Source organism: Geotrypetes seraphini, chromosome 16 (assembly GCF_902459505.1).
Source record: "Geotrypetes seraphini chromosome 16, aGeoSer1.1, whole genome shotgun sequence".
In the NCBI taxonomy this organism is placed as follows: Eukaryota; Metazoa; Chordata; class Amphibia; order Gymnophiona; family Dermophiidae; genus Geotrypetes; species Geotrypetes seraphini.
This window is the reverse complement of record NC_047099.1, coordinates 20,631,173-20,652,507: the sequence shown is the minus strand read 5'-3', so window position 1 is coordinate 20,652,507 and position 21,335 is coordinate 20,631,173. Positions and strand designations below refer to the sequence as shown.

At 45.3% G+C, this 21,335-nt stretch overlaps 1 protein-coding gene across 1 annotated transcript; it reads left to right on the top strand.

The window, feature by feature from the left end:
* Nucleotides 1–37: 37 nt before the first annotated feature.
* Nucleotides 38–21,272, top strand: LOC117350500 (2-acylglycerol O-acyltransferase 2-like). Its single transcript, XM_033924796.1, has 6 exons — nt 38–334; nt 3,189–3,367; nt 5,554–5,758; nt 6,629–6,803; nt 7,838–8,037; nt 19,642–21,272. The coding sequence occupies exons 1-6, from the start codon at nt 241–243 to the stop codon at nt 19,794–19,796; spliced, it is 1,008 nt and encodes a 335-aa protein (XP_033780687.1). The 5' UTR covers nt 38–240; the 3' UTR covers nt 19,797–21,272.
* The last annotated feature ends 63 nt before the right edge of the window (nt 21,273–21,335 follow it).

Genomic DNA, 21,335 nt, shown 5'->3' with positions numbered 1-21,335 from the left:
TCTCCCTCTGCCTGTTTCTCTCTCTCTGAGCCTTCCAGCCAAGGCTTTCTAGGGTGCTTCAGGGGACATCCTTGCTTGAGTCTCTCCCCTGAGAAACCTGCAGTCTCTAAGAGCTTGGCTCTCTCTATTTTTTTATATTAGGAAACCAAGAATCTCTGTCTAACTCTCTCCGGGGGAGAACCTTAGCACCTCTACCAGACTCTGCTTGCATTTTTTCCACCTCCTCTTCAGGTTTTCAGCATGAAAATTGAGTTTGCCCCTCTGAGTGTCCCCCTGAGACGGAGGCTTCAGACGCTGGCTGTGTTGCAATGGATCTTCTCCTTCTTGGCACTCGGTAAGTATCCAGAACACTCTTCTGTATACTGTATTGTAAGAACTACTAAACTCCCTCTCTATGGTAGTCTGTGGACAATTTTTCTTTCTACATTAGCCTCATTCTGCTTTGACTAATCCTCTCTATAACCCTCACCTACCCTTGGTATAGAAAGGAAGGGGTTCAGATCTGCTCCCCTATATAAAAGGACTGCAGCAGAGCTTCCTAAACCGTGGGTCAGCTTGTTAAAGGGATCATTACCTAGTTGGGCTCTCCATAGGTGCATCATTAATCATCATTATTATTATGGGGGGGGGGGGGGTCTTGGAAACTGTCTAGGTGAATTGTAGTTCTGTCCCTTTTTGATTAGTCTGTAAGTCTGTTGGTCTAACCCCATCATTTTAAATTTTAAATGGTATGGTATAGTTTTTATTAATGTTGTATTTCGCTTAGTAAATCTAAATAAGCGATTCATCAAATTAAAATAAAAACTTGAAACTTGAAACTAGGGGATCCTTTTATCAAGCTGCGGTAGGGGGTTTAACGCGCGTAATACCGCGTGTTAAACCGCCTGCCGCACTAGCCGCTAACACCTGCATTGAGCAGGCGTTAGTTTTTTAGCCGGCCGCGGGGGTTAGCACGTGATGAAATGTCCGACGCGCTAACCTCGCTAGCGCGGCTTGATAAAAGGACCCCTAGGTGTAGATGGTATATAAATGTTAAAATAAATAAAATAAAAATCTGCACCTCTGGGAGGGTCACACAGTTTTATCTGGCCACTTTTTTTGGATAATTCTAATAAAAGGATTGTGTCTGGTTTTCTTCAAGAAGGATAGAGCTCCTGGATCTCTACCAGGTGCTGCTGGAAAAGGAGAAAGGGGAAGGGAGGGAGGGGGGGGGGGGGAGAATGAAATTAGGGCATTTTGTACTTCATTGTGGAGTTGAATCAGAGTCGCCAGATTTCTTAATTTGAGGGTGGAGCTTAGCTAAGCACTTGTGCACAATTGTGTGCACTTCTGTGGCTGCCCTATGTTAAAATGATTTTTTTTTTTTACACAAGGTAACTGCGTGCTAAGATTCCCTCTGACATCAGTGCATAACTCATTTAAGTAACATGGTAAAGAAGGTCCTGGCTACTTAATATACATGCAGAGAAGTGCACAGAAGACCTCTCCCCCTCCTCCTCCCCCCCCCCCAGGATCCAGTATCTTCCCCCGTCTCTCTCAAGTCTCCCCCTCCTGCTAGACCAGGTGAGGCACTGGCTCAGGGTAGGGTTCCCAGATGTCCAGACTTACCCAGACATGTCCTCTTTTTAGAGGACTGTCCGGGTGTCCAGTTTAGAAAACCTGGCACTTTGTCCGGGTTTTGGATGTCTCTGGCTATGCCAGAGATTGGGACCATGTCTGGAGGGCCTTTGAGCGTGCGCTGCTATGACGCAATGATGTCACATTCACATGCGCCACATCCATGCATGCTCGGAAGCCTTCCAGCCATGGCCCCGTGCTCCAAGAGGAAGAGGAGATGAGGTTGTGTGGGGGCAGGGCTGGGGAGATTGGGGGTAGAATGGGGCGGGGCAGAATAGGGTGTGGTCACATGTCCGCTTTTTCCATAAAACTTACGGTAACCCTAGCTCAGGGCACTGATGATAAAGGGTACTAAAATCCCAATCTGACATCCATCCCTCTTGGCGCCCTTTATCACTGGCGTCCTGGGCTAGGGCCTCACCTGGTCATAGGTTGAGCCGGCCATGTGCCCAATTTACAGCAGTTGGGTGTGCAAATTATAGCATTCTCTAACATCGCCCCTAACTTCTAGGAACGCTCCCCGATCTGCACAAGCTCCCCCTAGAGCAGGGGTGTCAAAGTCCCTCCTCTAGGGCCGCAATCCAGTCGGGTTGTTAGGATTTCCCCAATGAATATGCATGAGATCTATTAGCATACAATGAAAGCAGTGCATGCAAATAGATCTCATGCATATTCATTGGGGAAATGCTGAAAACCCGACTGGATTGCGGCCTTCGAGGAGGGACTTTGACATCCCTGCCCTAGAGTTGTGCAACTCCCTATTTAATGGAATTACTGCAAAAGACCTAAAACGCCTTCAAAAAGTCCAGAATTCAGCAATTTGGCTCCTATACAACCTCGGCTTCCCAGACCCCATTACTCCAGCGCTTCGTGCAGCCCACTGGTTACCAGTCAAAAAGTGCTGTATCTTCAAAGCCCTGGTTATGACCCACAAGAGATTCCACCAAAAAAACCCTACCTATAGAGCATCCAAGCTGCGCCCATACACCCCTAATCGCCCTCTCTGCTCCAAAGCAGAACAAAGACTCAGCATTCCCGCAGGGAGATCCCTCTGGATAAGCAAGGCACGTAAACGCTCCTACAGCCATTTCCTCCCTCAGCTATGGAACCAGCTACCCACACAGATAAGGTCACTAGACTCATTGATGTCCTTCCATAGAGCAATAAAGAGCTTCCTCTTCCAATAATAAGGCCTCAGTTGAACAGCTTCCTCAATTTACTCTCCAATTACTCTTTGCTATGACTAGGCTGGACTCTCGAATAGTTCTGCAATTGTCTAAATGTAACCTAATTGTTGTCATGATCTCAGCTTCTGGGAAAACGGGCTAAAAATCGAAATAAATAAATAAATTTAGGCACAGATGTTATAGAAAAGCATCCAGGGCAGAGGCACGCTTAACTCCAAATTGCAACAAGGTCTCACAATGATTAGGGATTGTGGAAGGGAATTAATAGTTCTGCGGGATGAAGGTCCGGTGATCTCTGGGGGGGTTCTGGGCTAGGGGATTGGGAGTCTCAAAGTACCTTTAATTTGGTCTCTCTTTTTTTCTCTCTGTCTCTTTTGTACTCAGCTCAGTGCTGTCTGACTCTGTTTGCCCTCCTTCTACTGAGTGACTTCTGGTATCTTGGTTTGCTCTACCTGGCCTGGCTCTACCTGGACAGGGACACTCCAGCTTCAGGAGGTCGAAGTTCAGACTGGAGCAGGAACTGGACCATATGGAAATACTTCCGGGATTACTTTCCGATCAAGGTGAGATGAGGTAGTTTGATGGTAATGGGTGGAGGGATATTCAGAGCTGGACCGGCGAATTAGGCATATGACTAGAGTGATAACATTTGGGGGGCAGAACCAGTGCAATAGTCAAAATTTGTGCACAAGACTCAGCAAGGCCAGTGCAGGTCCTTGAGCTTGCATATTCAAGACCTACACTCACTGTTGCCTTGTTTAGAGACGCTGACTGTCATGCTGGTGCCAACTCCTCAAATTGTGTCACCCTGAGGAATTGGAAAAGGAAAGGGAGAAGCTAGTCACATTGGGGGGAGGGGGAGGGAAGGAAGGAGTGATGTGGACTCTTGGGATAGGGAAGGGAAGATGCCGGTCAAGAGGGAGAAGGGCCATGAGCTACTCTTTGAGGGATGGGCAATTCATGGTTGAAAATTCACCTAGGTGGTCAGATACTTTGGGCTGGTCCTGGGGATATTTATGTCTATTATAAAATTTTTCAGAAAAATATTCCAGTTTTGTCTTCCCCTTTCCATTAGTGGAGAGACCCCCATTTTATAAGTAAGATGTGGCACATTCCCCATTCCCATGAGGGTTGGGATGGATAACCTGGACATACAGGCCTCACTTGTGTATGCTGGACACTACAGACATTTTAACACATATTTTCCCACAGCCTTCCTTTACAAGCTAACCAGATGGAACAGCATGTACTTTGCTATCTGTGAACATATGTATCCTTTGAAATGCTAACCCAGCTGACCTCTGCTACAAAGTTTTTGTCTCCATTCCCTGCTGGGAGGATACTTCTCCAAGGTTCTGCTGAGCTGTTATCAGTGCTGTATGACTTCACAGATGCAAGGCACCCTAGAAAGCCATAAACCATTTATAATGAGCAACATCCTCTGCAGAAGACGTAGGCGACTGATACCAAGACTGAACTTTAAAAAAAAAACATGCTGGACATTTGCCTATGGGAACCAGGTGCAGCTGGGCTGCTGGAAGGTCACCCTTGCATCTTTGTTTCAACTTTCAGCATACAAGGACACCATCCTGAAGATGCACAGAATTGTAAAACCACTAATTAGCATCTGCAAGGTGATAAGGATCTCAGAGCTGGAGGAAGAAAGTTCACCAAGAATTCTCTGTTTCTGCAAGGGCCCCCCCCTACTGGGGGTGGGGGTGGGGGGAAGTGAGAGAGGCGTGGACTGAGAGGAGGAATAGTTAGGTATACATTTTTTGTACCAATAGGGAGTCATATGACCAGAGTTCGGGGATGGGCCTATTGAAACAAAGAAAGAATTTATCTATATAAAAAAGCATGCATCACAGGTAGAGCAAGAGAGAAATTCACTTGGGTATGCCAGAAGGGACATATGGGCATATGGGTGTAAGTTCTTCTCTCCATTGCATATTCTGAACTGACAAAATATTTTTCTGCTATGCCTTTGCTGCTGTAATTTTGTAAGTTTTTATACTAACAATAAACAAATATTGTCTGTTTTTGGAAGATACAATGCAGTCTCGTAGTCATTCCAATGAGGTAATCAAAGCAGCCTTTACTTCAGGGTACAGCAATGGATTTCAACCTAGTTCTTGAGACCCAGCCAGCCAGTCAGGTTTTCGTGGCATGCAGTGTGTCTCTCATATGCAAATCTTTTTATTCATATTTGTTCTGGACTGGGTGGGAGTGTCCTGAGGACTTAAGTTGTGTTTGGTGCTCTCCAGTAACCTCAGGGCAGAAATTTTGGAGAGAGTTGTAATGCCCAAATAGAGGCTGTACCTCCTTCACCTTCAAACAGGGTTGGTAACTGCTGAAGTGTCAGGTCCCAGGGCAATTGCCCTGTTGGTACCTCCTTAACACCAACCCTGGGTAGCCTTATACATCCATAGGCCTATATTCCAGAGCTATGCCACATGGGGGAGAAGGGGGAAGGACTTTTCCACTTGCAGCTACTTGTCCTTCAATGTGGCTTCATTGATGCCATTTTTTTTTGGGGGGGGGGGGGGTGAGAGCAGGTTGTGTCAGGTGGAGACTAGATTTTAAAATATACTAGGCAGTCAGGACCACTCCCGCTGCCTCCCCACTGGATATAAAATAGGGGTTTAAAATTTTTTTTTAAATAATTCATGTTCTGAGATAGATTAAGTGATCTTTAATTTTCCTGTAATTCATGTTCTCCTCCTCTCTCTCTATCTGTTCTTGTTCTCAGCTGGTGAAGACAGCGGAGCTGGACCCAGCCAAGAATTACGTGTTTGGCTTCCACCCTCATGGCATCCTGGTGGCTGGAGCCTTCGGGAACTTCTGCACAGAGGCCACAGGCTTCTCCCAGCTCTTCCCAGGGCTCAGGCCCCACCTCCTGATGCTGCCTTTCTGGTTCAAGGTGCCTCTATTCAGGGATTACATAATGAGTGCAGGTGAGACCAGACACCAGATGGGAGGATTCCTTGAACAATATTACCTCTAAATCAGAACCCCCATATGGACAACAAACCTCCCCTCTGCAACACTAACAGGCAACAGGAAGTAACAGGGGGAAAGAAAGGTGGAGAAAAAGCCTCAGTTCAGCTTCATCTGGCAAAAAACTCCACCTTTCAAGGCTAACCCTGTACTCCAAAATATAAAACCAGTAGAAAAAGCTCTATGGTAGCCTGCAGGGAGATGTTACAAAACACACCGGGACACACACCCCTCAGTTGTGAAAAAAATGGGTAAATCAGCACTGTAGCAAAGTAGTCCAGGATTCAGCATGGAACACAGACAGGTGTTTTCCCTGTTAGTTCCTATTGTGTGATTGGCTTGTGTGTGTGTGTGTGAAATTAAAGCCTGTTAGTGTTGCAGAGGGGAGGTTTGTTGTCCATATGGGGTTCTGATTTAGAGGTAATATTATTGGAGTTTAACTGACCCTTTTCCTGAGAGTATATGTATTAGTAGGATTCTTTGAACCCCACACTCCCCTACGTGGCCTTGGCCACTTCCTGTTCCCCTATTTCACTTAAGGAGAGGTGGTAAAATAATTAGGGTAAAGGGTTGCTGTTGTGTAGTTGCGTAGTGCTACAAAACCCTTGTCAAGCAGTGATTGTTTTTGTCAAACAGTTCTTGAATGCCATTGAGACGCTGTTCTCTTCAGCCTCTATCATTTTGTCCTTTACCTTGAGCGATAATTTCATGTGAAATGTGACCAGCTCCATTTCCCCCCCCCCTCTCTGAGTCTGTCTGTGTCCCAGTAGAGGATCTTTCTATGACTGATCTCTCTCTCAATCATGTGAATTTTCTTCTCCTTTCAGGTCTCATCTCTTCTGAGAAGGAAAGCGCTGTTCACCTGCTGAGTCAGAAAAGCGGAGGCCAAGTTGCAGTGATAGCTGTGGGGGGTCCTCCAGAGTCGCTGGATGCCCGACCTGGGGCACTGACCCTTCAAATCCTGAGCAGAAAAGGTTTCATCAAGGTCGCAATGAGCCAGGGGTAAAACCACCGTGCACTTCAACTCTCTCCTAACTCTAATGTACTGCATTTCAGATGAAGCCACCATTGTTTTAACCCCCTTTTGACCTCAAGGTCATACTGAGCCATGGATGAGGTCACCACCTCTTTAAACTCTTCTGAGCTCCAAAACTTAATTTCCAAGGCGTGATGGAATCTGTAGTTTTTAGAGTAAGACTACAGATCCCAGTATGCAATTCTGTTTACCGCATTTCAAAAACGATATAGTAGAATTAGAAAAGGTGCAGAGCAGGGTGATGAAAATGATAAAGGGGAAGGGAAAGACTAAAACAGCTAGGGTTCTTCAGCTTGAAGAAGAGACAGTTCACTGGAGATATGATAGAGGTCTATAAAGTACTGAGTGGAGTGGAATGGATAGATATGAATCACTTGCTTACTCTTTCCAAAAATACTAGGACTAGGGGGCATGCAATGAAGCTACTAAGTAGTCAATTTGAAACAAACCAGAGGAAATATTTCTTCACTCAACATGTAATTAAACTCTGGAATATGTTGCCAGAGAATGTGGTAAATGAAGTTAGCTTAGCAGGGTTTAAAAAAAAAGGTTTGGATAATTTCTGAAAAGAAAAGTCCATAAGTTATTATTGAGATGGACTTGGGAAAATCCACTGCTTATTTCTAGGATAAGCAACGTAAAACCTGTTTTAATCTTTTGGGATCTTGCCAGGTACTTGTGGCCTGGATACTAGGCTTGATGGACCTATGTTCTGTCCCAGTATGGCAGTTCTTATGTGAGCCAAGTATAGGACAATCAAGCCATTGTGACATCACTGATGAGTTTGGCTCTTAGGCACTGGTGGAATGAGGCATTATGACATCACAATCTCAGCTCTGGAATGTTGCTATTCTTTGGGTTTCTGCCGGGTACTTAGGACTTGGGTTGGTCACTGGGCTTGATAGACCTTTGGTCTGTCCCAGTATGTCAACTCTTATGTTCTTATGTTAAAGGCAATGTCCATACTGTTAATGCTGCATCTGTCATTGTCTTCTTCTAGGGCCCAGCTGGTTCCGGTCTTCTCCTTTGGGGAGAATGAACTTTTCCACCAGGTGGAGAACCCACCAGGCTCCCTCATCCGGCTGGTGCAGGAGAAATTACAGAAATTCTTAGGGGTAGCAACGCCCCTCTTCCATGCCCGAGGAGTCTTCCAGTATAGCTTTGGCCTGCTGCCCTTCCGCCGGCCCATTCACACCGTGGGTGAGTGCTCATCTGCTTGGCCTGGCCTCGGAACGGGGGTGTGGGTTGACGGGAGAGCGCTCGGCTGTGCCAGCTGGAGATACAGATGTCAGGCACATATTTCACAAGGGCCCTGTGTCTGAGAGCCTTCCTCTATGCCCCAGACACTGTGCCTGGACCCTGCCAGCTGCTGATACTTATGTTCCTTTCTGAAAGCATTTGCACTTTGTACCAGGATAAAGTCTATCTTCCCTTCATGTATTTCTACATAGCAAGAGATTGTGAAACATTCGGAGTCGAGCTGCAAGAAGTTAACACTTCAAACAGTTTTTAATTTTGGTTCTCTTTCTCAGTCGGTTTGTAAATAGTGCTTTTGGGTTAAAGGTCCCTAAATAAAGGACAGAAGGATATGTCCTATAAATAAATTCAAGAATTCAGAATTGTGAAATCGGAATGTGTCCTGGGACGCTCCACTTCCACAGCTCTGGCAATGTACCTTGTTCCTGTCATGTATCACCCTCTGCTACTCAGGGCTAGTCTTACCATCGTGCAGGACCATCCTGTCACCTAGGGTGGCAGCTTCTGAGGGGTGGCAAAGAACAGCTGCAGTCAAAGCGTAACAAAAGATCATGACCAATGGCTTACTGAGGGAGGGAGGTGCCCGAAGCGGTGGCACCCAGCTGGGCCATGCGCCCCCCCCCCTAGCACTTTTCCCCACTGCGTGCACCCCCACACGTACCTCTTCAAAATCTTCACCAGCAGCGAGCGGCTCCTAGCTGCTGCTTGTGCTGGCCTCAGTTCTCCCTCTGATGTCACTTCCTGCTCCTGCGACCAGGAATTTCCGTCAGAAGGAAAGCTGAGGCCAGCGCGAGCAGCAGCTGGTGAAGATTCTAAAGAAGTGGGTGGGGCGGACAGGAGGAGAGGTGATGGCGCCCCAGCCCACGGTGGCCCACCCACCTCCGTCCCCTCACTACACCACTGACAGTCACACAAATTGAAATAGCCACCATCACATTACTTTGACCTAGGGTTGCCAGACGTCCGGATTTCCCCGGACGGCTTTTCAAAACCCAGCACACTTCGAGCACGTGCGGATTGCCTCCTGCCCGATCAAAGCAGGCAGCGGGGGCGGAACTAGGGCCGGACTGGGGTGGAGATAGGTCCAGGGTGTCCGGATTTTACGATCGTAAAATCTGGCAACTCTACTTTCACCTACAGGTAAGCAGACAATTCTGCCTGTGTAAATGACTTATGGAAGCAGTAGCCATCGTGGGCTCCGTCTTGGTAGGGGCACCAGCAGCCGTCCTCCTCTCCGCTCCCCTGCTCCTTCCCCCCCAATACAGCACGCACGCGCCCCTTCCCTGCCCCCGTACCTCTTTAATGTTCTCAGCACGAGCAGCTGCCCCGACCTGCTGCTCGCACCGGTGTCGACTCTTCCACTGACATCACTTCCTGGACTCGCTTCTAGAAAGTAACATCAGAGGAAGAGCCGACGCCGGCGCGAGCAGCAGGTTGGGGTTGCTGCTTGTGCTGGGAACGCTAAAGAGGTGCGAGGGAAGAGAAGGCCACGCGCTTGCAACAGGAGGGGGCGGAGAAGGAGCGCGTGGGGGTGGGGATGCAGAAGAGGGCGGGAGAGGGGCACCACTGCCCCCGGGCGCCTCTCACCCTCGCTACGCCACTGAATGGAAACTTCCTGTATGTACACATAAAGCAAAGTTTAGTATTTAACTAGACTGCAAGCTCTTCTGAGCAGGGACTGCTTATTCCTTGTTTGGTGTACAGTGCTGCGTATGCCCAGTAGCACTACAGAAACAATAAGTGGCGTAGCCTCCACTGCTATGCATGGTCCCACTGTATTATGTACAGTACTCCCCCAAAATTCGCAGAGATTCCATTCCAGGAACCCCTGCGAATTTTGAAAAACAACAAATGCAGTTTTTTGCCTGTCAAACAGCAGGAGAGGCAGGAGCGGGCAGCTGGAGAGGCAGGAGAAGGCAGCTGGAGCGCTGGCGGGTGAAGAAAATCACTCGCGGTCTGCTCCGATCGCCTCTTCCTGTAGTAAAGTCGGGCTGTACCAATCAGGAGCTGCTTTGACACGCAGCTCCTGATTGGTGTAACCCAACTTTACTACAGGAAGAGGCGGTTGGAGCAGACCGCGAATGAGTGAGTTTGCGATTCCCACGCTCCTGCCCCGTGCAGATCGCTCACAGGAAATGGCTGCCTTGAGCTCCCGTAGTTTCTCGAGCCATTTTCTGTGAGTGATTTGCACAGGACAGGAGCGTGGGAAGATCGCTCCTGCCCCGAAAACCCGCTAGACCACCAGGTAAGGCTTAAGGGGGGTGCTTACAGGGCTTAAAATAGCCCAAAAAATTAAAAAAAATTTTGTTTTAAAATCACGAATAACCTAATTCGCGGATGCTGAAATCACAGATTCGGAGGGGGAAGTGTAACCCATTCTGAGCTCTTCTGGGAGTACAAGATATAAAACCAAAGAGATAAATAGTCGTAGTGGGATTAGGAGAAACATTAACTACATGGGACAATGACTGGCTGAGCGGTAGACTTCAAAGGGCGGTGGTTAACGGTACCTTCTCCAATACGTCGGAGGTGACCAGTGGAGTGCCGCAAGGCTCGGTCTTGGGACCGACCCTTTTCAACATATTCATAAGAGACCTGACTCAGGGGCTTCAAGGTAAAATAACACTATTTGCCGATGACGCCAAACTATGCAACATAATAGGCAACAGCACTTTGCCCGACAGTATGACGCAGGACCTGCTCTTATTGGAACATTGTTCCTCGACTTGGCAGCTAGGCTTCAATGCTAAAAAGTGTAAGGTCATGCACCTTGGCAACAGAAATCCGTGCAGAATTTACACTCTAAATGGTGAGACCTTAGCTAGGACTAAAGCAGAACAAGATTTAGGAGTGATCATTAGTGAAGACATGAAAACTGCCAATCAAGTGGAGAAAGCTTCATCCAAGGCTAGACAAATGATGGGTTGTATCCGTAGAAGTTTCGTCAGCCGGAAGCCCGAAGTCATAATGCCTTTGTACAGATCCATGGTGAGACCTCATCTGGAATATTATGAACAATTCTGGAGGCCACATTACCGTACAGATGTGCTGAGAATTGAGTCGGTTCAACGAATGGCCACCAGGATGGTCTCGGGGCTCAAGAATCTCCCATATGAGGAAAGGCTGAACAAATTGCAGCTATACTCACTTGAGGAACGTAGAGAGAGGGGGGACATGATTGAGACATTTAAATATATCACAGGCCGTGTCGAAGTGGAAGACGATATCTTCTCTCTTAAAGGACCCTCGACCACAAGAGGGCATCCGCTGAAAATCAAGGGCGGGCAATTTCATGGCGACACCAGAAAGAATTTCTTCACCGAAAGGGTTGTCAGTCATTGGAATGAACTTCCACTACAGGTGATCAAGGCCAGCAGCGTGCCAGATTTTAAGAAAATATGGGATATGCATGTGGGATCTCTAGCGGGACAAAGTTAAAAGGGTGGGTCAATAGGGTGGACAGACTTGATGGGCTGTGTCCCTTTTCTGCCGTCATTTTCTATGTTTCTATATTTCTATGTAGTAGTAATATTTAAAAGTATAATGTCCAATTCAGTGGCATGGTAAGGGGGGGAGGGGTTTGGGCTGCCCTGGGCACCATGTTAGTGGGGGCGCCAGCATCCCTCCTTCTCTCCACCCCCACCTCTTCCCATTCCTTCCCTCCTCATTCACGGCCCCTTCCCCCATGCGTCTAGTTGAAGTTGTTGTTCTTGTTGGCCAACCATGTGCTCTTTGTGGCCCCCCGTCGGCTCCCCCACTGATGTCACTTTGGGCATCGTGCATAGGCAGTGATGACACAGGGAGAGCCGGCAGGGTCGTGAGGAGCATGATGTTGACTGCTGCAAGCAATGACTTCAATTAGCGCTAGGGGGGAAGGGAAGCAGGGGGGGCGCATGGCAGGCGGGATTGGGGAAGGAGCAGGAGAGCAGAGATGAGGGCAAGGGAGGGGCACCTCTCACCCTCACTACGCCACTGGTCAAATTTATATTTTATACAAACTTTCCAGAAGGAGAGGTATTTGGGTGACCATTACTGTTGAGTTTAAACATCAGAATCCTTGGGGAGGGAGGAGGGATCTAGAGGCTTGAAAGAGAAGAGTACAAGATTAATGGGTCACCTCGGTCACTGAGGCCCAGATTCTCTAAAGGACACCTAACCTAGTTGGCAAAATCCCCTTAATAGATTCAATAATTGAAAAAAAAATATTAATTGGGCAGTAGGCGCCTACCCGAGTCTATAATAGGTAGGTGTCCATCGTATGATGCTTAGAGGTGCCTAATGCCTAAGTGCCTAATGTCTACGGCCCAAATTCTGTAACCAGCGCCTAAAGTTAGTCATCTATTTCGGAGGCGTCCAACTAGATAGGCGCCTATCAAAATTGAAGAACAAGCGCAATTAAGCTTCTAATCAGCACTGATTGAAACATAGGCGCCTATCAAGAAAGCGCAATTATGTAACAAGCGCCTCTAAAAATTTTGGCGTCCTTCAAAAAAATAGGCGCTAGTATGTTGGGCATGGTTGTGGCTACGTGTTAGGCGCCTTCTTACAGAATCCCTGCTCTTAAGTGTGCTTAAGCGCTCGCATGGGCGCCTAACTTTTAGTTGTGCCTAGAGCTGGCCTATTTATTGGTGCCTCCAAAAATAGGTGCCCAAATAGGTTCCCCTCAGCGCGATTCACTAAACAGCACCCAATTTTACTTGAATCGCCCAACTTTTGGGTGCTTCTTATAGAATTTGCCCTTAAGTGTCTAAGCAGTGCCTAAGTGGGTGTTTTTAGGGGTGGAGTCTGACTTACGCGCCGCAAAGAGCAAGTCTCCCAAAACTTAGGCCTGAAATGTAGGCCTTTAAAACCATGACCTACATTTCTGGCGCCTAAGTTGTTACTTAGGTGCCATTCCGTAAATGGCACCTAGGTGTGACTGACATGTGGCTGGCGTTGATTAGGAGAGAAAGGGAAAGCCAAGGTTCAAGAGAAAAGGGTTGTTTGTGGTACAAGACCTGGAAGTGAAGTGAGTAGAAATGAGCTGGTTTTTAACCACTGGATGGCCGATCAGGTCCCTGTAGAACAGTTTGTACCGAAAATATTCTCATAAAGTAGCAGGAGAAAAATATCAAGAATAAAGCAATAATGAATAGATAAAGACCAGAACCAATTACATATTATCAAATATCTACCAAGAACAATAAATCATAAACAAAATAAACATATGTAGAAAAATAAGGCCTCTGCTAATATTCAGCATGAGTTAATTGACTGGAAATGGCCAACTGGTTAACTCTCATCTTGGTGGTTGACCGGTCATTTTCAGTGGCATTTAACTGGCTATTGCTGTTAAAATGCTTAGTTAGTGCTGAAAAAAAAAAAAACCTGTTGATGTTGGAAGCATTCTGGGGCATGAACACTTAAGTCCCGACATTTAGAACTTAAACGGCCAACCATAGGGCCCCTTTTACAAAGCCTTGGTAGCGATTCCTACTCGGTAAAAGCAATAAAGGCCATTTAATTCCTATAAGCTTTGTCGTATTCGCAGTGCTTTGTAAAAGGGACCCATGGTGGGCAAATAAGACTGCATAAAAAGCTGGCCTATCTTTGCCCGTTACGCTATGGCTGGTTAAGTCTGAATACCACCGTAACCAGCCATGCATTCAAAAACCCAGATATTCAATGGCAGTCGCTGGAAATGGCCTGGCATTGAATATCCAGGTTGAACACCAGCTATAGGCAGTCAAAGCGCAGCCCACCACTGGCTAACTTTGGACGACTCGTGCTCGAGTCATAAGGTTAGGTTGTAACATAGTAACATAGTAGATGATGGCAGATAAAGACCCGAATGGTCCATCCAGTCTGCCCAACCTGATTCAATTTAAATTTTTTCTTCTTAGCTATTTCTGGGCAAGGATCCAAAGCTCTACCCGGTACTGTGCTTGGGTTCCAACTGCCGAAATCTCTGTTAAAACCTACTCCAGCCCATCTACACCCTCCCCAGCCCATTCCCCACCAAACGGCCATACACAGACACAGACCGTGCAAGTTTGCCCAGTACTGGCCTTAGTTCTTCAATATTTACTATTATTTTCTGATTCTAGATCCTCTGTGTTCATCCCACGCTTCTTTGAACTCTGTCACCGTTTTCCTTTCCACCACCTCTCTCGGAAGCGCAATCTAGGCATCCACCACCCTCCCCTAAAGTAGAATTTCTAACATTGCTCTTTGACTTGCATACCAAAACAGTTTACAATACCAATACTTTTCCACAGCAAAAGAAAAGAGCTACAGTTTTTCACAGCAAAGGTAGCAACCATTCAAGGAAAATAGGGGGGAAAATACTTTATTAGGCTTTATGTATTGCCTTTTTAAAAAAATAATTCATTCAAGGTGGTATATAGTAAGAATAAGCAAAAATAAGAAATATATAATTAATATAATATTAAAAATGTACTGCTAAAAATATAGAACTTCTATACCATTTCCAAGAAACCTCCCCTTACTGTAATAACTATATTTTCACTGCAGACTTTCATATACTCATACTGATTTTACCGGACCTCAGAAACACCTTCCTCCACCGTTAACCATACGTGTTCTTAAAACGGGGAGCCTCACAGGTGTATTTCTCCTCACTGGTCCTTGTTCTTATACAAACTTTATGAATTTTTTCACTTTCTTTTAGAATTTTTTTACTTTCCTTTATACGTTTAAGTATGTACTTATCTTTTTAAATAGTACAGCGGTAGGACCCGACATGTTTCGCATCCGCTTCGTCAGGGATCCATGTAGAGCGGGGTGGATGTTAGCGGTTTTTGCATGGATCCCTGACGAAGCGGATGCGAAACATGTCGGGTCCTACCGCTGTACTATTTAAAAAGATAAGTACATACTTAAACGTATAAAGGAAAGTAAAAAAATTCTAAAAGAAAGTGAAAAAATTCATAAAGTTTGTATAAGAACAAGGACCAGTGAGGAGAACTACACCTGTGAGGCTCCCCGTTTTAAGAACACTTATGGTTAACGGTGGAGGAAGGTGTTTCTGAGGTCCGGTAAAATCAGTATGAGTATATGAAAGTCTGCAGTGAAAATATAGTTATTACAGTAAGGGGAGGTTTCTTGGAAATGGTATAGAAGTTCCTGATTTATAGTTCCAAGATTAAAGACACTAGCCTTCAGTTTATGCTGCTAAAAATATAGGGCACAATTCTAAAAATGGCACCTAACTTAATTGGGTTTAATTGGTGGACTAATTGGTTGTACCAATTAAAAACCAAATAAAACTCAATTTAAAAAAATGGGGGTATCTAAGGGTGCCTCCAGAGAGACTACCATTATTCTACCTACAATGCTTAACGCCAATGTAGGCTTGGTTAACGCTGGAAGTGTCATTAGGGGGTCATAGGCATGATTCTCATGAAAGGTAGGTGCCGGAAATGTATACCTTTGAAACCCTGGCCTACATTTCTGGGGCTTACCTTTCATGTAGCCAGATTCTGTAAAAGGCACCATTGCCCGAGTGACACACGATTGGCAGCCGTTGTTAAGGCGGCCGCCAATAATGGCACCTTTTACAGAATCCGGGCCATCATGTTTTTTTAAAAAAAAAAACCCCTATAAAGTGATAGGAGTATAAATTAATCAAATTGCTGGTAGTGTTACACTATCAGAATACACAAGTTATGTACCAGCTTCAACAAAAATATCTTAAATACAAAAATTCTATAACTTCAAAAATTGTTTAAATAATCTATAAAATAAATTATGAATAAATATCTATATCTATATAAATATAAGATAATGAAAAGTGCTCAGTGTCTTATCTCTTGCATGTGAGCCACATAGAGATCATAAAGGGACCATCATATCACTTTTCAGTCCCTAATGAAAAATGTTTTTCTGACTGATGTTAATAATTTCTATTTGCTATAAATAATGTGACATAATAAATATATTGCACTTATCTTATGAGATGGTCTGCTGCTGTGGCTCTGCAGATTATATTTCCAAATAACTGGTGATATATGTGATTATCAAATTAGTGCAAAAAGGTGCAAACATGCAAAATATGGGGGTATAAGCAGCTCACTAAATTATGTAAACTAAGGAAAGAAGGGCGATTTAAATCTAATAAATATCTCAAACACAACCCCACACAGAACAAACGAATCTGCTCGGCAACGCTACAAGGCTTAAACATACATACACCCAACCATCCACAGCAGGAGAAACACTCAATCAAACAGAAAACAAAAAAAGAAGTGGAGAAAAAGCCTCAGTTCAGCTTCATTTGGCAAAAAACTCCACTTCACATACACTCCTACACAAACAAACCGGTAGGGTGAAGAAAGCACTGTAATAGCTTGCAAAGTCAATGTTCAAAAGCACCAGGGGTACATAACCCCACACGTGAAAAAAATGTGGCAACAGGGCCCAAAGGCACAGTGATCCGAAATCATAGCATTAGGCCAAAAAAAAAACCTAACAAAAGTTTCCAATTCCACCTGAAATTGAAAAGGGGAATGTTTGGAAATTGGCACAAAAGATAACCCTTTAGCTAGCAAACTTTCCTCAGCCTTGGAAAGAGAATATCTTGAAATATTTACCACAGCTGGTCTGCCCTGGACTGAGACCTGGGAGTCCAAACAGGTCAGGGGGAGGGGCAGCAATCGAAGGGGGCACAGGAAATATCAAACCAGGTCTCGGTCCAGGGCAGACCAGCTGTGGTAAATATTTCAAGATATTCTCTTTCCAAGGCTGAGGAAAGTTTTTTTTGTTTTCTGTTTGATTGAGTGTTTCTCCTGCTGTGGATGGTTGGGTGTATGTATGTTTAAGCCTTGTAGCATTGCTGAGCAGGTTCATTTGTTCTGTGTGGGGTTGTGTTTGAGATATTTATTAGGTATAAGCAGCTCCCCATAATGAATAGAAGATACTTGACTCCTCAACCCAGACCTGAGTTTCGCCAAATAGGCTTCTTCAGGAGGAGTAAACGCTAAAACAAGCAGAAAAATCAAAATTAGACCATTTCAAAGATTAAAACCATTAAAAATCACTACTTGTCACTATCTCTTTATTTCAATTCTTTAAATTTGTACTCTAAATATTCTTATTCATTTGTTATACTTCATTCAAACAATATATTTATTTATTATAACTGTGTGTGTGGCACTGGCTAGGGTTCACATTAGGGAAGACAAAATTAAAGAACTTGTTTTGAAATCTACTAAATATAATCACTCAACCTTCAACTGCCCAAAATCCCCGGGGGGACTAAAATGTAATCGCTAAACCTACGTCTGCCCAATATCCCCGATGAGTCTAAAAGACTTATAGTCCACAAACAAACCAACTTGTTGTCAATCGATGTTCAATAATTTTTCAAATAGCTTATGATAGAAAAGTTTTACCTTAAAGCTGTTAAGGACATTTGTTCACAAACGCTGACTTTTAGCTTCGTCCGGCCATTAAACATGGCGGCGGGGAGGAAATGACGTGATTTAAAGATCCCAAAGGGATTTGATTGGATAAGTCATAACGGTGACAAAATTCAAAAAATTTCCTAACCTATAAATATTATACAGACATTTATTCACTTATACCGTAGTTTACTCACTAATAATAAACCCTCTGTTTCCTGTCCGCCAGCCAGTTTTTGATCCATCGGTGGACCTCCCCTTGCACCCCATGGTTATCTGCTAAGTCTATTCCCTTCAGCATTTTGAATGTTTCGATCATGTCCACTCTCAGTCTCCTCTTTTCAAGAGAGAAGAGGCCCAGTTTCTCCAAACTCTCACTGTACAGCAACTCTTCCAGCCCCTTACACATTTTAGTTGCTCTAGTCTGGACCCTTTCGAGTAGTACCGTGTCCTTCTTCATGTATGGCGACCTGTGCTGGACGCAATACTCCAGGTGAGGGCGCACCATGGCCCGGTACAGCGGCATGATAACCTTCTCCAATCTGTTCGTGATCCCCTTCTTTATCATTCCTAGCATTCTGTTTTCCCTTTTCGCCGCCGCCGCACATTGCGCGGACGGCTTCATCGACTTGTCGATCAGAACTCCCAAGTCTCTTTCCTGGGAGGTCTCTACAAGTACCATCCCAGACATCCTGTATTCATGCATGAGATTCTTGTTACCGACATGCATCACTTTACACTTAGCCACGTATTAGCGACCATAGTAAATGAGTTAAGAGAAGGCTTGCCCAATTGTCTGTAAGAACTGTAATCCTCCAACAGCCTTGTTGCCTCTGGGGGGCAGTGCTTCAATATTATGTTTTCAATCACTGGAGTCCTGCAGAGTTTGCCTGTCCCTCACTAATGAAAATGTGACTGTGAAACAGCACCCCCCACTGGCAGCAATGCTGTTGGAACTCCTGCTCAGCTTAGTGCAGGGGTGTCAAAGTCTCTCCTCGAGAGCCGCAATCCAGTCAGGTTTTCAGGATTTCCCCAATGAATCTGCATGAGATCTATTTGCATGCGCTGCTTTCATTATACGCTAATAGAGCTCATGCATATTCATTGGGGAAATCCAGGAAACCTGAATGGATTGCGGCCCTTGAGGAGGGACTTTGACACCTCTGGCTTAGAGGGAATGATGTCTGTAAGCGTTTCAATTTGTAAAGTGGAATACCTGCATAAACTGTATTACAATCATCATGTTTAGAAAACAGGAATGTCAAATTGCACATGGAAATGGAAAACACAGCACCAAAATCCTGAAAAAAGTAAAATGATGAATTTGCAGTCACTTGTTCATGAACGATGTAGGCATGAGCATATCGTCTTTTTCTTCTTATTTATTTATTTATTTAATTCATTTTCTATCTTGTTCTCCACAATGAGCTCAGAACGGGACAAAAGCGCGCTGGACAAAGCGGCACCAACATTTCAGACCAGACAATTGTGCGCAACACTCCAGCGCACCACTGTAAAAGTTAATTTTAAAGAGCTTCGACGGGGGACGTGGAGGGGGAACCCCCCACTGCCTTTGGCTGCAGTTGGGGGGTGCAACCCCCCCCCCATTATACAGAAAACTTAACTTTTTCCTAAAAAATTCAGGAAAAAGTTGTTTCCTCTATAATGGGGGGTTCCAACCCCCCAAATCCCCTGCCCAACTGCAGCGCGAACACTATTAAGTAAACTGGGGGGGGTTCCCCCCTCACCCCCCCCCCCATCGGAGCTCTTCAAAATTAACTTTTCCAGCGGTGCGCTGGAATCTTGTGCGCAATTATCTGGGCTCAAATGTTGGCACTGCTTTGTCCCGCACGCGAATGACTGTGAACCGCTCAGAACGGGTTACAGGTTAAACACACACAGCAAAACAGGCTACAAAAATGTTTTTCCCATCCACACAAAATGAGGGAGGGAAATCTGCTAATATACCTGGCCCTAGGTCAGTGTTTCAATACTAGGGAGTTCCATGCTCTCCAAGACATTTTGATAGCCTCTAATCTGCTCCACTCATGGGCGGTGCTATATATCACTGTTATGTTACACAGGATTGAGCACTATAGGACAGTGCTACGGCTCTATGAGTAACTCTTTCCTTCTTTCTCCACAGTTGGGGAGCCAATCCCCGTTCCAAAGAACCTGAACCCCAGCATTGAGGAGATCGAGGCCTTGCATAAAACCTATCTCCAGAAACTCATCCGGCTGTTTGAGACACACAAGATCCAATACGGGATTGCGGAGCATCAACATCTCAACCTTGTCTAATATCTTGGCAGTGGACACCCTCACCTATTGGGTGTTTAGCCCTGTCTGGTTACAGTGGCCCACATAGGATACCTGGAAGGACATGGTGGTGGGAGGTACCTCTCTTAGTCAAACTCTACCCGGTAAGGTAGAGGGAGGGAGCTGCCCTATTGTTTAGGGTTACCAGAAGTCCAGGAAAACCCAAACGTGTCCTTTTTTAGAGACATTTTCGGGGTTCCGGATGGACTTTTGCAAAACCTAGCAGTTTATCCAGATTTTGGAAAGCCCCTTTGAGCTCCGGTCGCATCTGGATGGCATCTGAGCATGAGCGGTTGATGTCACACATGTCCGCTCATGCGCCAGGCCCTCCAGAAGCGGCCGGAGCTTGGGGAAGAAGAGAGGAGGTTTGTGGGGGTGGGGCTAGAACCTGAACTGGGAGGGGCTGGGGCAGAATGGGGTAGAGTTTAAGGCAGAACTGGGCGTGGCCGGGGGGTAGAACAGGGCAGGACCAGAGGAAGAACAGGGTGAGGCCATGTGTCTGGATTTTTGCGGCCCGAAAAATGGTAACCCTACTATTGCTCATGCTCTACTTCAAAGGCATTTGTGATTGAGGCCTCCCCTCACTCCCCTAATGAGCGCTAACCTCCTCTGTGTGTCCTTTGCTCATCTTCTGTCAGCTCTGAAGAAGAAGATATGTCTGTGAAACCCCATGCATAAGATCTGGGAGTATAGAGGGATTGTATGCAGGGCTGGTGTTGGATGTGCTGCCCTCTGTGACACATAAATCTGGGGGTGGGGGCCAGGGTGATTGCCGACACCTAGAGACAGTTCTGGTGTTATAGCACAGGCTCTTGCCCTTACTATATGGGTAATTGTCTTTTTTTTCATCATGGTTGATCACCCTTTATTCCTCTCCCCCCCCCCCCCTTAGTCCAGCTAATGAGATAATAGTATATTGGAGTGGGAGGGTTGTGGTAGTGACAATTCTTTGGAAAAGAAGGATAATCAGCTTTTAATTTTTAAAAAAAATCATTTATCTCTCTCTAAGGCTCAAGTGATCGAGTAGCTGAACAATGTGAAGTGTGGGTATCCCTTTGATCAGGGTCGGTCTAACCATTTAGACAGAGTCTCTCAAACTTTTTTTTTTTTTTAGCTGTGGCACACTAAATGGAGCAAATGTTTTTCATGGCACATTATAATTGAAATTATAAAATGGCAAAACCATAAAAAAACTTAAATTTGAGACTGATTTATTTAAAGTTAATTGGTGTAAGTCAGCGCTTCTCCCATTGACTCCATATGCACGTAAACATCACATCTCATAATATCCTTTTAAATGGGAACCGGATAAGATTAAATATTTAAGCATTTGGTATAGTTCCTCTGTAAATAAAATACGGAAATACTTTTAAAACCCATAGGAGGAGATTTTTTTCACTCAAAGAATAGTTAAGCTCTGGATCACGTTGCCAGAGGATGTGGTAAGAGCGGATAGCATAGCTGGTTTTAAGAAAGGTTTGGACAAGTTCCTGAAGGAAAAGTCCATCGTCTGTTATTGAG